Here is a 14202-nt window from a genome sequence, read left to right on the forward strand (position 1 = left end):
GTGGTTAATAATAATATGCACCCCGTGCTTGTGTATTATTCCTTAGTACAATTAAGGGAGTTGATCTAGGATATTCATTACGTAATTTTGGGGAGAGTACGTGCCTTACGTGGGTGAAATGGCAGTTTAAAAATATAAAAAGTAGTGGTGTATAATTCATGGATGATTCCAAAAGTCAATATTCTGGAGTTTGGGTCAAATGACCCTGTTGGAATCCTTAACCATACTCAAAAATTGCAGAAAAATACTCCTTTATTTTAGTATTTTTCAGAAAAATTAACATTATTTTGCACACATTTAATATAATTTTCAGGCCTTTTGGCTATAATTTTAAATTTTCTAAATATATTTGCTAAATGTTTAGTCGTAGTTTACGTTTTTATTATTATATAGTCTACGCTTTTAGTCTAATTCAATATCGTTATCATGGGCATAGTATAAAGATTAAATTCCCGAAATTCAAGCATACGAGGCCTTACAATTGTGCCATAAAAACGTTGAATATTCATTGTAGAATATTCAACATTTTATGAATATTCATTGTAGAATATTCAACATTTTATGAATATACATTGTAGAATATTCAACATTTTATGAATATTCATTGTAGAATATTCAACATTTTATGAATATTCATTGTAGAATATTCAACATTTTATGAATATTCATTGTAGAATATTCAACATTTTATGAATATTCATTGTAGAATATTCAACATTTTATGAATATTCATTGTAGAATATTCAACATTTTTAATTGTAGGAAAATTGAAGAATTACAATATTCTTCAATTTTCCTACAATTACCGGTAGAAATCTATATGATCCTCTGTACAAAATTTTAAAGAATAACTTCTATTTTTTAAAGAAAATACATTAATATTTAAGTAATTTTAATTATAAATATCAATAATTTTCTAGGGTTCTGTTAATTTTAAATTTGGAGTTTTATACGCTAAAGCCGGACAGACAACAGACGATGAAATGTTTAGTAACGGTAATTCTAATTATAAATTTTTTTAAATAATAATAATAATAATAATAATAATAATAAATCAATAAAAATGTATTTTAAAATAATGAAAAATTTTAACAGAAATTGGTAGTAGAGAATTCGAAAATTTTATTTTTCTTCTCGGAGAAAAAATCCGACTTAAAGGATGGGATAAATTTAGGGGTGGACTCGATATTAAAGGTGAGTTTGCTCGATTAATTTTTGATATTAACAATTAAATATGTATATTCTTACCGCATTAATAAATGTATTATTTATAACAATAATAAAGTTACTTATTGATTCGTAAAGCTCTTAAAATTCTTATTATGTTTATTATTATTTGAAATGTAAAATTTTAAAATATTTTTAGATGAAAACACCATTTTTCTTTGTCTATTTTATAAATTCGTATTATTTGAAGAAGAATCTTTTTCTTTCTCGTTAAGAGTTGTGTTTCATTGTTTGCTTGAGGCTAGATAAACATTAAATTCTCAAGTTTTTTTAGATTTAATTTAAATCTGAATATGTTTTAGAATTTGAATAAAGTGCAATTTTTGTTAAGGAATTCTAAAATATAATAAAGATTTCTTTTATTTCGGTGCAGTTTCTATTAATTATGTCATTGTTGTTTGCATTTAACGCTTGTTAAAGACGTGTTTTCTCGTAATTCTTAGTGTAATCCTTATTGAGGAATAATCCTTATTTAAGAAAAATTTATCAAAGATTATTATTATTATTATTTTGCTATGTTATTGAAGAGTAGTCCTTGTTGATGGTAGTTTTCACTGAGATGTAAACTTCTTGTTGACGAGTAATTCCTGCCATTCAATCCTTATTGAAGTCCTATATACTTAGAGGAATGCGGTGTAATGTTTATTATTGAAGCATTAAAGCATAATCTCTGTTGAAGACAATGGTTGCAATGTATCATAATCGTACAAAGAAATAATTTTGTTTGAGAGTAATCCTTAAGGGAGTGATCATCGTTGTCAGAAATCCTTGATAGGACACTATATTATCAGAGAGTAATTCTTGAGGTCTACTCTCAACGAGGATTAGGCTATTAATACGTAGTCTTTGTAACGTAATCCTCCTCGTTGAAACATAATCCTTGCTTATAAGTAATTCATGTAATAGAATCGTTAAATTTTATGTATTTGAGACATTTAGAATGATCGGAAATCAACATGTGGGAATTGATTTCCTGTTTCAGAACATGGCTAATGATGATCATTTTATATATCGATTGGTTTTGCGAATTTTATTGTGGTCTACTTCTTTTGTGAACGTTATTGATTGCAGAGGAGTTTCCATTGTGTTTATTGTCAGATGTGAACCATATTCAACAAATCCTAATCCATAAAAACGATTTTTGATTAAAAAGTGATTGCAACATAGCATTTCGTGGATCTAATTTAAAATCAAAGAAACAGATATTTGGTTTTCTTACTTAATTTATACAACATTTATGAGACATCTTTTGTTTTTTTACATGGAAAAAAAATAAATAAAACCGATAAAATCTTGTTTTCAAATTGAAAGATCCTAATTAAATCTTGCACAAAATTGAGTTCTTTAAAAATATATTCGCTCTTGTAGAAGCCGATTTATTTATTTATAAATTTAAAATTAATGAAGTAAAAACAACTAAATTTTCATGAATAATTTATTAACAACATTCGAATAAATATTAATAAAAGAAATGTGTATATATATATATGTGTGTGTGTAATTTATACTATTTATAATAAAATAAAAGCAGATATACAGAACCATTTCTGACCGTTCTTAAAATATTCGAGTTTTGGGCCACCCCCTGTATAAAATTTTCCAAAAAATGTTAATAAACCTACAAATTATATACTAATAAATTTAAGGTCGATGTTACCCTTGGTGCCAAGATGGCGGCTCGTCTCTGATTCCAGCAAGGAAACAGTGGGGCGCACGTTCTAACCTAACCTATTCTAATAATTTGGTTGCTAATAATTATGTTAATTTATTAGCATAATTATTAGCAACCAAAGCATTATTATTAGATTTGTTCCTTGCTGGAATCAGAGACGAGCCGCCATCTTGGCACCAAGGGTAACATTAACCAAATTTAATCTATAGCTTTTTACTTGAAAATTGAATGTATTTAATACTCATTTTGTTTGTTCATTTAAATAAATAGGATTTGGAGGAAACGTTTGTTTCTAAAATCATACTTGTGCTTACTGCATTAAATTCGATGTGTTTTTAGAATGTTTAAAATCAGTTTATTTTAATCTTAAAAATGTTCATGAATTATTCGAATGAGTAATTTAATAAAAGAAAACAAAGTTAATGGTTGTGCTAAGAAAATTTGGCCCGAATGATGAGCGTATTTAGCATAAATTTACATTATTTTAAAACTATTTTTAGCAAATATCAAATATTTAGCATAAATTTACAACCGCAAATTCAGTTTTTCTTCCATTTTAAATGTCTTTTTTTCCCCTCTATCTCTGATTTTTTCCCCTGTGAATAACACTTGATTTGTAAGTTTAGTATTTAATTCAAGTTTAATTCTTTCAAGCTACCCTCCTAGCGTGGAGGTACAATATACAATAAGTCAAAATCGATCCAATTGTAAAACGGGCAATTCTTGATGTCTTTTATCAACCGGCAACTTGAATTTCGTTAGATCTGAGACTAATTTAACATATTATTCTATAAATTTTAGAAAAAATTCAATGAAATATTTCATAGAAACATAAACTTATCGTAAATATACTGTTTAATACTCTTATTTTCAAACAAGAAAAGGGTGTATTTACGCCAGAAGTCAATTAATTAAGCTACTGTCATTGAAAATCATAATTTCAAATGAAAGTAGTATATTTTATCGAACAATTAACATCATACGAATCAAGCACAGTAATGTGTGATACAATTGCAAAATGTAGAATATTTATGCATAAATAAAAAAAAAACCTTTAGTATTAAATATAGATCATATAACCGAACATAGAAACGAGACATTAATACCGGTCACGTACGTGTTTTGTTCGCTGTTATCCGTTCAGTCGTTTCCTACTTTTAGTGACCCAGCGAACAATGCTGCTCCAGTGTTTTCTATCTTCTTTCAGTTCTTTGTGTTACATATCGATGCTGGTTTTAATAGTATCCGACCTTCTTGTTTTTTTCCCCTCTTCCTCTTCTATTCCTTCAAACTTTTCTATCCTTCTCGAGGGAATCCACAGTACTTTAACTTCAATTTAAGTATAGCCGAGTTATATATTATATAATCTAAAACGCATTGACTATGACTCGAATTAACCCGAAACTGTATAATAAAAGACAAGTGTAAAGACTAGTCTCTGTGGATCAACTAAAATATTCTCTTTATATCACTAAATATTGTTTGAATCATTTCGTAATTACAATTGAGTGTGTTTTTTACGCATGGAAAGGTTCCTTTTGATGGATGATACGGCACCGGAGGATGCTTCCATAGCGCGTATTTTGTACCATACGGGGATGTCAGAGGAACATGTAATTGACGGTGTAAATCGTGTTATAAGCATTAAAATATACCGTATAATTAATTATTACTTAATTAATGAATGTGTAACTTAGAAAATCACAGTACGATACGTGTGGTTGAAGGGTTTTGGTTGAAAGCATTCCTCTGATGCGCTACTTTCGAACATCCCTGCATAATACTTGCATTAAAACATTAAATTGATTATAAATAACAACAAAACCTACATTTGTATTTAAGAAATGATCAAAATGTAGATATATTTATTATTATATATTTACAAATTAAGATTTTATTAGAAATTTAAAAGAAAAATATCATAAAACAGGAGATTAAAACGAAGTCAATTCAACAGAAATTAATAAAATTATCATCTTCGTTAATTAGAAATTAATTAGTTAAAGTAAACAGTAAGAGGAAGGGAATGTTTTTATTTAATTATTTAAAAATAATACAATATTTTTATTTTTGAAATTTAATTTATTTGCATTAAAATAACACATGATAAAAAAATAAATTAGAGAGAGAGGCATTCTTTTAATGATTAATAGAAAATAATAATTTTTTAAATTCTATTAGCTTTAAACTCTTTTTTAAAAAATATAAATAAAATAAATTGTTTTCTTACATCGCAGGGGATATGACAGGGAGGTACTCTATCTATACAATTTATGAAGGTCATGAGATTATGTTCCACGTTTCGACACTTTTGCCTTATTCCAAGGACAATCGTCAGCAGGTAAATATAAAAAAAAAATATCATTTTTCCCTTACGTTTTAATCATAAAAATTAGGGATTTTTGCATACAAATTTGCATGCAATTCTACAATTTATAAAGAAGAATATCATTTTAAAAAATTGATTGTTTACACAATTTATTTTCTCGAAAAGTACTTTCAAACTCTGAAATTTTATATTAAAACTTTGATATTAAAGTTATTTTATCGGCATTGTTTAAAATTAATAATGTCGTTATGAGCCATCCATTGAGGCAAATAAATCGTTTCAGCTTTGTAGAATGAGTAAGTCATCTGAAAATCCTAATGGGGTTGTTTGCTTGTCAAAGGTCTCCCAGGAAATAACTGGTAATCCCTCCCTTTTCGTGTGATAGCTTATTGGGATCTACTGGATCATTAAGCTACTGCTACAGGTCCCTTTCCGTAATATAAATGCAATAACTTTATTAAACTCATCGATTATATAGCATTTTGATAACAATTTGCTTCGTTTACTGTTAAAAATTTGACACAATCTATTGTTAAATTCTCTTTAAAATACATTAACTGAATCTTTTTAAGGTTAGGAAAAGGCAAAATTTAATTAATAATTAATTGTAAAATACTTTCAAAAGGGAAGATTTTCTTACAAAAGATTGATTTGGAACTCCCTCACAGAATATGTTTAGAAAATAATATTATTATTTATTTATTTATTTATTTAGGTAGAAAGGAAGAGACATATTGGAAATGATATAGTGAATATCATATTCTTAGATGGGAATAATGAGGATTTTTCAAATTTCAAGCCTTCCATGATCAAGTCGCAATTTACACGTATCCTTTTCTATCGTTTTATTAAATGAAACATTAAAATAATTAATTATTAAGCCAAAAAATATGTAAAACCTCAACCTTTATCACTCTAGCAACGTTTTCTAGCATAATTCGGCGATCGCGATCGCCACGTTGGAAAATTGTGTTACTTTTACTCGCTTGCTTTTTTTCTATACCCCCTCATATTTTATGACTTTGGATATTTAAATTAACACATCGTTTTCCTTAATATTAAATGAAAATATGAAACTTGATGGATGATTTTTAACTTAAGAGGAAATCTTAAAAATAGGGGTTTAAGTGACAAAAAATTAAATATAAATTATTTTTATTGTAGTTATCAAATTTAACTGAAAGATTTACAATATTATTATAATTTAATAATACATTAATCATAGAAGCAACTTACTTTTATTGCTCAAATCCTATCATTTAATTTCGAAAATGTTTTTTTTTTTTTTTTTTCTTACAGAATTTATGACAGACATTAAAATAAAATTTTATTACAGCAAATTATAATAAATTCTTAGTATCTATCATAATTCATTAAAGTTATTCCACTTTATAAAGAATTATAATAAAAAGATTATTTATTGTTAAAAGTATAACTAATATAAAGTTAAAAGACATAGAAAATCCATTTATTTTTCACTGAAAATAAAGAAAAATAAATCAAAATCATTTTTTTAAATAATATTTTTTATATCTGGAACTAATAATATTATATAAATAAATATTGATTTTTATAGTAGGACTGTGGCTGTATCTTCTGTTATTGCCTTTTTTTTTTTTTATTTTTAATAAAAGATATTTTGTGATGTTGATAAATAAAAGGAAATATTTGTTCTGTAAAAATAAGATAAGAAGTTATTTGTCTTCCTTAGAGTTTTAACATAATAATAAAAAAGGAAAATAACAATTACATATAATGCCAAGTAATATTATAATTGTAATATGTAATTAAAATAAAGGATTGTTTTGAACTTTAATTACTAGGAAGGATCAATTGAGAAGTGTGTAATGCAGTCCAATGCACTGGGATTGGTTACAATCATTTTAAAATATTCCATACAAATATATGGAATAGTTCAAAATATAAATTATATGTAGAGGGAAAGGGCCTTATATGTAGAGGGAAAGGGAAAGGGCCTGTTATATGTTACAGTTTAGGGCCACAACAAATCTAAATCCAGCCCTGCCTGTAAGTAAACACCTTATTCTTCAAAGGAATTAATTTATATTTTTAATTTACTTTATCAGAATTTTATTTTCTAATCTCTCTAATAAAGGAAAGATTCTAATTGTGTAATAAAATGGAATTATATTTTCTTATCCTCGATATAAAGATATATTTGCTGTTGTAAGCTATAGCAGGGAGGATGATTCTTATAGGTAAATAAATACAATTTTATCATTTTTATTATAAAATAATAATAATAATAATATTAATAATAATACATTAAAATCTTTTAAAAATAGATTATCAGTTTATTCAGAAGAATCAGTTCCATTATTTGGTCCAACTTTACCATGTCCACCTTTTTTTACAAATCATCAAGAATTTCGGGACTTCTTACTTGTTAAATGTTAGTTTTATTATTAACTTATAAATTATTAATTTTATTTGATTTTTATGGATATAATTTAAACAATTTTTAATAGTAATAAATGGAGAAAAAGCTGCCTTTAACACTCCAACATTTGCTCAGAAGAGAGAACGAACTTTAGAAATGTTAATTAAGGATTTATATGCAGAACACATGTCAGAAAATCGAAGTGTAAGTAACACATTAAACAATAATATGTAATAGTTACAAACTAGTGGACTGAAAAACTATTATTACTTAAATTAATTCCCTTAAAAAAAGTTGTGTTTTTTTTCTATAAGATTAAAATGTATATATATATATATATATATATATATATATATATAATTCTAATTTAATTATTAATCAATTAAAATGAAATTTCTAGAACATGTTGAATCGTCGTGCTTTTAGCGACGTTCTTCCAGAAGCACCAAAAGGATCAAGAAGAAAGGAAGAAGCACGTCAAGTCGAATTTGTAAGAATAGGACAGGTAATTATAGGATAATGTCTTAACTTATCAACTCAATTTATTGTAGGAAATGATTATAATTATATTATAAAATAAAAAAATATGATGTGTGTGAAGTTGACGAAGAGAAACGTAATAAAATTTACCTTATCAGTTACTTTTTTCTTGGTTTCATCGTATGTCTTTATCATTATACAAGTGGTTTCTTTATTGTAATTTACGTGGTAAAATTTTTATTACGCCAACCAGAAAATTCTCTCGAGGTTGTTAAATGTCGTTAAAAGAGGGAGATTAATGTTTTGTCTGGAGAGATTTATAAATTATTGTTAAATTTACTTAAAATATAATCCATTTATATCATTACCTTAATTAATTTATAGTAATATATTACTTGAAAGTTTCGTCTCTTTTATGTAACAACTTAATCTTATTGAATAATAACTTCGAGAAATAATAAAAATTCGATCGTTTTTGTTGAAATTATTTATAAAATTTACCTGTTTTCGAGATACGAATACGAAAATTAACATTAAATAATATATTTTTACATTAAAAACTAAGCAAATTTCTAATACTTTGTTATCGTGTAACTTAATACATTTTCCAAGAAAACAATTCTTATAATTAAAATTGCATAATGATTACTTTCAAATCAATATTTTTATTTAAGAAAATTCCTGTTGAACGTATATTTACTATTAATTTACATTATTTGGTTAATGTTACCTATGGTTCCAAAATGGCGGCTCGTCTCTGATTCCAGCAAATAGAAGAAAGGAAACAGTGTGGACGCACGTTCTAACCTAACCTAACCTATTCTAATAATTTCGTTGGTAATAATTATGGTAATTTATTAGAATAGGTTAGGTTAGGTTAGAACGTGCGTCCACACTGTTTCCTTTCTTCTATTTGCTGGAATCAGAGACGAGCCGCCATTTTGGAACCATAGGTAACATTAACCCATTATTGATTTTTTTTTTTTTATTGTTTTATCAGTATGCTTTTTATAAGCACAGTTTCCAAACTGTTGAATATGGTTTCTTAAATTTAATTCGATATTCAACATACTTGAATATATCTGGTTTTATATTCATGTTTTCATATTGATCCATCGTGATATTCAATATAAACTATTGAGTTTTCTATTGGATTTTATTCAGCTTCTATTTTGTGTATGTTTATTCTAAATTTTTCTTTTCATATTTACTTGCTAGAAATAAATAAATATACAAAACTAAATCCGTACGATATGGAATAATTTTAAAAAAATATAAAATTCATTTATTTTCAATATGATTTTAAACCTTATATAGTTTAATCCTTTATCAAAATCTAAGAAATTTGAATTGTTTCTTATGATGTTACTGAGATTCTTTACATCTGTTTGTTTCTAATTTAAAATATGTATTGATATCGAATGCATAATTCATGAGGTGCACTTGCAGGCATTAAAACTGGATACCATAGTAAAAGGAGATGCACCCACTAGTTTGGCAACTACAAGTATTTTTAAGAGAGAGGTGAGTATAACGTCTTCGTTTTTCTATTTTAAAATCAGTTATAATTTAATTTAAATACATTTTATACGAAATTAACTGCACGATTTTAAATTCTGCCTTCTTTTTTTAACAGCCATGGGAACCGCATTGCTTCTATCCAGATTTTCCTAATGAAGTTATCTGTGGCGATTCTTGGGGTATAATTATAATTAAATAAAAATTTTGTAACTATTATTATTTATATTTTAAATATACGGCTATAAAATTAATGTTTTCAGACGATAATAAAGTCGTTCTAGCCACTGAAATTGGAGTATTTCTGATAGAAGGTAATTTATTATAATTTTTTATTAATTAATTGATATATAAACATTACTTATTTTAATATTCGATAACGTTAGAAGGTATGAGCCACCGTTTAATAATTGATAGAACTGTTCAAGTCAAGCAATTAAGTGTTGCAGAAGCGCACGGAATTCTTCTTGTTCGTGTTGAGAAAGGTTAATTTTTTTTTTTACACATTTATTTATTTATTTTATAATTAAAAAATATATATTTTTTTTCTTAATTATAAAAGGAAGAGATAGTCGAATTCATGTATTTCGATTATCGGATTTCGAAGACGAGAAATCGGAATCTTCAACAAAGAGCAAAAACGACTTGAAAGATCACAAATTAGAAAGAACTAAAGGTAAAATTATGTATTAAATTTTAATTTATTTAGTAGAATTTTGTACGTTTCTTTCCCCAAAATATTAATTTTACATCTTGTTTAAATTCTACTTTCATTTTTCTCTTCGGAAATGAAATCAAAATCAATTATTCTATTTCTTTTTCCTTGAATTATTATGCTTTCTACATTATTATATATCTGCACAAACAAACCGTATTTTCAATTTATGAGAACTTTCAAAGATATTTTTCAAAAGTGTATATATATATATACACACACATGTTTTTTTCCAAATTACTGGTTGTTCCTATGACTCGCATACTCTTATATTTTCTTAAAGGTCAAAGAAGTTTACAAGCATATATCAGTTTTTTTTTTATACAATACCTTGCTTTCTGTTGTGTGTGTATAATATAATTAAACTTTAACATTTTTATATATAATGTACGCAAATATACATTATTCTTCATAGTTTTTTTTTTTGAAGTGTATGCCAAGCAAGTGATGGACTTATAATTTTATACCTTAGGTTGTCATTTATATGCAGTTAGTAGGCCAGGCTGTAGTCATCTACGAATGGTTGTAGCTATAGGGAAAAAACTATTGTTGATGCAATGGCGCCATTCCGCTGCATGGACAGCTTGGTGTTCTTCATCCGATACAGACACTGTTGAGGGATTTCAATTTATCAGGGTGAGAAACTTCAATTTAAGAAATTCAACGTCTGTCTCTTTTGAGAATTACTTCCCTTTTTTTTTTATTAAAATATTTCTTTCTAGAACTTTTATATATTTATTACTTTAGCAGCAAAGTCTTCTTAACAAAATACCAAACTCTTCTATGGCATAAGGCTCATGAATTTAATTATAGAGCCTTATAAACTTGAATACTATTAAAACATTTATAATATTTAGGAATTATCTGTTGCTGAAGTACCTCAAATTATAACATTGGTGGATTCGCCGAGTGGAAATACGGATAATCAAATTTGTGTAGGATACAGACACCAATTTTATTTAATTAATGAGAAAAATAATAATTTGCATCATCTTTATACTGTAGATAGCCCAAGAGTACGTTTCTGAATATTTTATTATTTATAAATATTATTTTGTTCAAGCTGTTTAAATATTAAATAGTATGAATGACATTATACATTTTTAACACCAAGGTACACTTAGTGAATGCAATTGATATGTATGAAGATGATGAAGCAGAACTTCTTCTATCCTATAATCGTAAGTTATCGTAGAATTTTCATTAAATTAATTATTAAATTTCACATTTTATTTTATTTTTTTGGTTGCCAACTTCACTATTTTTATACATAACAAGATACGACGCACTTACAGAAGGTAAATGAAGACGAAGCACCCCAGTTTAGCTTCCAATGGAATTCTGTACCAGAATCTGTAGGTAAGATTTCTGAATTTTTTCCTGTACATATCACTTAGGAATAATTTTTAAATGGAATAATTGCATAAAGAATAGACTTTTGTCTATAAAAATGAATGTAAAATTAATTTTTGAGTTCGTTATTTTATTCATGAATTCTCTAACTAGATGAAGGGATAATGGAAGTAGAAAGAATTCTTTGATTTATGAAATGGTGTGCACTGACTCCTATCACGTTCCACAGCATCTTGTTACTTTCTTCCCATTTTCTTTTCAATTGTTTTAGATCCTGACGATCCTTATTATGTTTCTTAACTTTCACAGAAACACGTTCATTCAATCGTTACTTTTTTTTTAAATAAAAAACGATAAATAAAATGTAGGAACCATTAATAAATTTTTTATGTTATTTTAGTCTGTGCCTTTCCTTATGTACTGGCTTTTACAATGGATACAATTGAAATCAGATTAGTAATTAATGGAAATTTAGTGCATAGCATGACAATGCCTAAATTAAAATTTATCACAACAAAGGTAATTCGATTATCATCATTTTATAATTTTAAATTAATTAAAAAAAACAATTATTATTATTAATTAAATATTTTACAGAATGATATATATTTCACAAGCACGGCACCTGAATTTTTTGAGGTTAAGCGAGAACGCGTAAAAGTAGATAGAATGGAACGTGACCCTAGTTTATCTCCGCCATCTTCGCCTCATAGTAAGAGTATAAAACATTTATTCCCTCTCAAATTTTATGTATTTTCATAAACATCTTACATAACATGGATATTAAATCTAGGTTCTGCTCCAGTCGTCGCGATGGACACACCTAAACCATTCCGAATATATCGTATATCATTTGGGTGCCTAACTGGTGGTACCCCTCCTGTCAGACGAGTCCCTACTCCCTCCATACCGTCTCCACCATCTATGCTCAATGCTCCCATGTTGGGGGTCAATTACCTTTCCCCAGACAATCAAGTAAGAGTTTATCATCTTTTATGTTGTATTTAATATTGATATATTATTACTTTGAATCTATTTTATTTTTTATTATACAAAAAAGTCTTGTGTTTATTATATTATTTTTTCTTTTATTCTAACAAAGTTTTAGTTTCATTTTCTAACGTTTATTTTCAACTAATTTTTACATAATTCACATACAGTTTATTATATAATAATATAATAAACACTGGAAAGAAAATCCTCATTATTTTACCAACAATGATCCAGCAAAAGAAAAAACGGGATATGTTTTTAAAAAAATCCAGCAACGAGATGCGTAACTTTCCCGGCTGTTAAAAGTAATTTTTTTAAAGTAAAAACTGGCATATTATTAAGCAGAATAAATAAAATTGCATATGGCGCCATCTGTTACGAGATTTTGTCATAAAAAACTTTTTATATTTTTAATTACTGTAAAATGGCAAAAGGATTAATTTTGAGAGTAGGGATGAGTTTTATAAGAAAGTTCAAGCGTTAATAACAAATAAAATCTTCATTAAGTCCTACCTCTCTCGAATTCTGACACACCACATCCTCTATCTTCTCAACACCCCTCACGTACAAGCCACCATGTCGACTTTGGTTTCTTAATCGTCACTTCATCTTTCCTTCAACGAGGTCTGTGATTTCCATACTTTCCCTCATTACGTATACGTAACAGCCGGGAAAGTAAAACAAGAGAGAAATTTTATTTTATTTTTTACCTTTTTTTCTGTTGCATTTGTTTTCTTTATTTCTTTTCCGTTTTTTTGTACGAGAAGGTTAATCATCATCTGACTTGATGTTCCTGCTCTCAGGACGGCAGTAAGGAGTATCGACTGCGTGCTGATCAAAGACCTAGTCGAAGTGCCACCTCTTCACCCATACCACAAATCCCCATCGTTTTACATCACCAGACGTCACCCAAAAGAGGACTAAACAAAGACCATACTCATTCTGCGAGTTCCGATTCTGGTATTGGGAAAAGTTTAGGTTCGTCGCCCCCACCGAGTCCCAACATCTTTTGTGATGTTCGTGAAGAAACGACTTTCGACGTGAAATGACTTTGTTGAAGAACTATGAGGTTTACATTTTCACTCTAATCTTCGTCGATTCTCTAAAAAGATAAAAACAAATTATATATGTATATATATATAAATCGAACAAGAGATCCTGAAATATTTAAAATTGACATCTGTTGTATTTCACAATGGTACAAAAATATATATATATATATTTACCAATGCAATTATTTGATGTTTATATTCTTTACGATGTGGGGGAAAAACTTTTCTTATAAGTATTTTAAACACTACTTTGATGTGATTTTTATTTGTATTTATATATATACACAACTGTTTTTAATCTCTTCCTTTACTTTTTTACATATACACAAGAATCAAAACGGGAATTTATTATAATTTTTTTTACTTTGGCTTAATTCGAATTAATTTTAATTTAAAATGTTGGAATCAAAATAAATGAATACAAAATGCAAATTACTTTTTCTAAATCACGAGAAATAATAA

At 27.1% G+C, this 14202-nt stretch overlaps 1 protein-coding gene across 3 annotated transcripts in view; it reads left to right on the top strand.

Moving 5' to 3' along the window:
- Nucleotides 1-13780, top strand: part of LOC136975282 (GTPase-activating Rap/Ran-GAP domain-like protein 3) — a 123348-nt gene extending 109568 nt beyond the window's left edge. Inside the window, exons 9-29 of one of the 3 annotated variants that reach the window (XM_067270317.1) lie at nucleotides 921-996; nucleotides 1096-1194; nucleotides 5137-5240; nucleotides 5944-6055; nucleotides 7402-7447; nucleotides 7535-7641; nucleotides 7718-7833; nucleotides 8030-8134; nucleotides 9559-9633; nucleotides 9746-9809; nucleotides 9891-9941; nucleotides 10014-10112; nucleotides 10190-10303; nucleotides 10815-10978; nucleotides 11200-11358; nucleotides 11457-11523; nucleotides 11621-11701; nucleotides 12096-12214; nucleotides 12293-12407; nucleotides 12489-12676; nucleotides 13453-13631. In XM_067270317.1, the coding sequence (XP_067126418.1) occupies nucleotides 921-996; nucleotides 1096-1194; nucleotides 5137-5240; nucleotides 5944-6055; nucleotides 7402-7447; nucleotides 7535-7641; nucleotides 7718-7833; nucleotides 8030-8134; nucleotides 9559-9633; nucleotides 9746-9809; nucleotides 9891-9941; nucleotides 10014-10112; nucleotides 10190-10303; nucleotides 10815-10978; nucleotides 11200-11358; nucleotides 11457-11523; nucleotides 11621-11701; nucleotides 12096-12214; nucleotides 12293-12407; nucleotides 12489-12676; nucleotides 13453-13476 (2085 nt within the window). In that variant the 3' untranslated portion in view covers nucleotides 13477-13631. Of the gene's footprint in view, nucleotides 1-920; nucleotides 997-1095; nucleotides 1195-5136; nucleotides 5241-5943; nucleotides 6056-7401; nucleotides 7448-7534; nucleotides 7642-7717; nucleotides 7834-8029; nucleotides 8135-9558; nucleotides 9634-9745; nucleotides 9810-9890; nucleotides 9942-10013; nucleotides 10113-10189; nucleotides 10304-10814; nucleotides 10979-11199; nucleotides 11359-11456; nucleotides 11524-11620; nucleotides 11702-12095; nucleotides 12215-12292; nucleotides 12408-12488; nucleotides 12677-13452 lie in introns of all 3 variants that reach the window. The other 2 variants (XM_067270319.1, XM_067270316.1) reach the window with 2 other exon arrangements.
- The last annotated feature ends 422 nt before the right edge of the window (nucleotides 13781-14202 follow it).

The sequence above is a fragment of the Centruroides vittatus genome, unplaced genomic scaffold (assembly GCF_030686945.1).
Source record: "Centruroides vittatus isolate TY-2023 unplaced genomic scaffold, ASM3068694v2 contig_370, whole genome shotgun sequence".
Lineage (NCBI taxonomy): Eukaryota > Metazoa > Arthropoda > Arachnida > Scorpiones > Buthidae > Centruroides > Centruroides vittatus.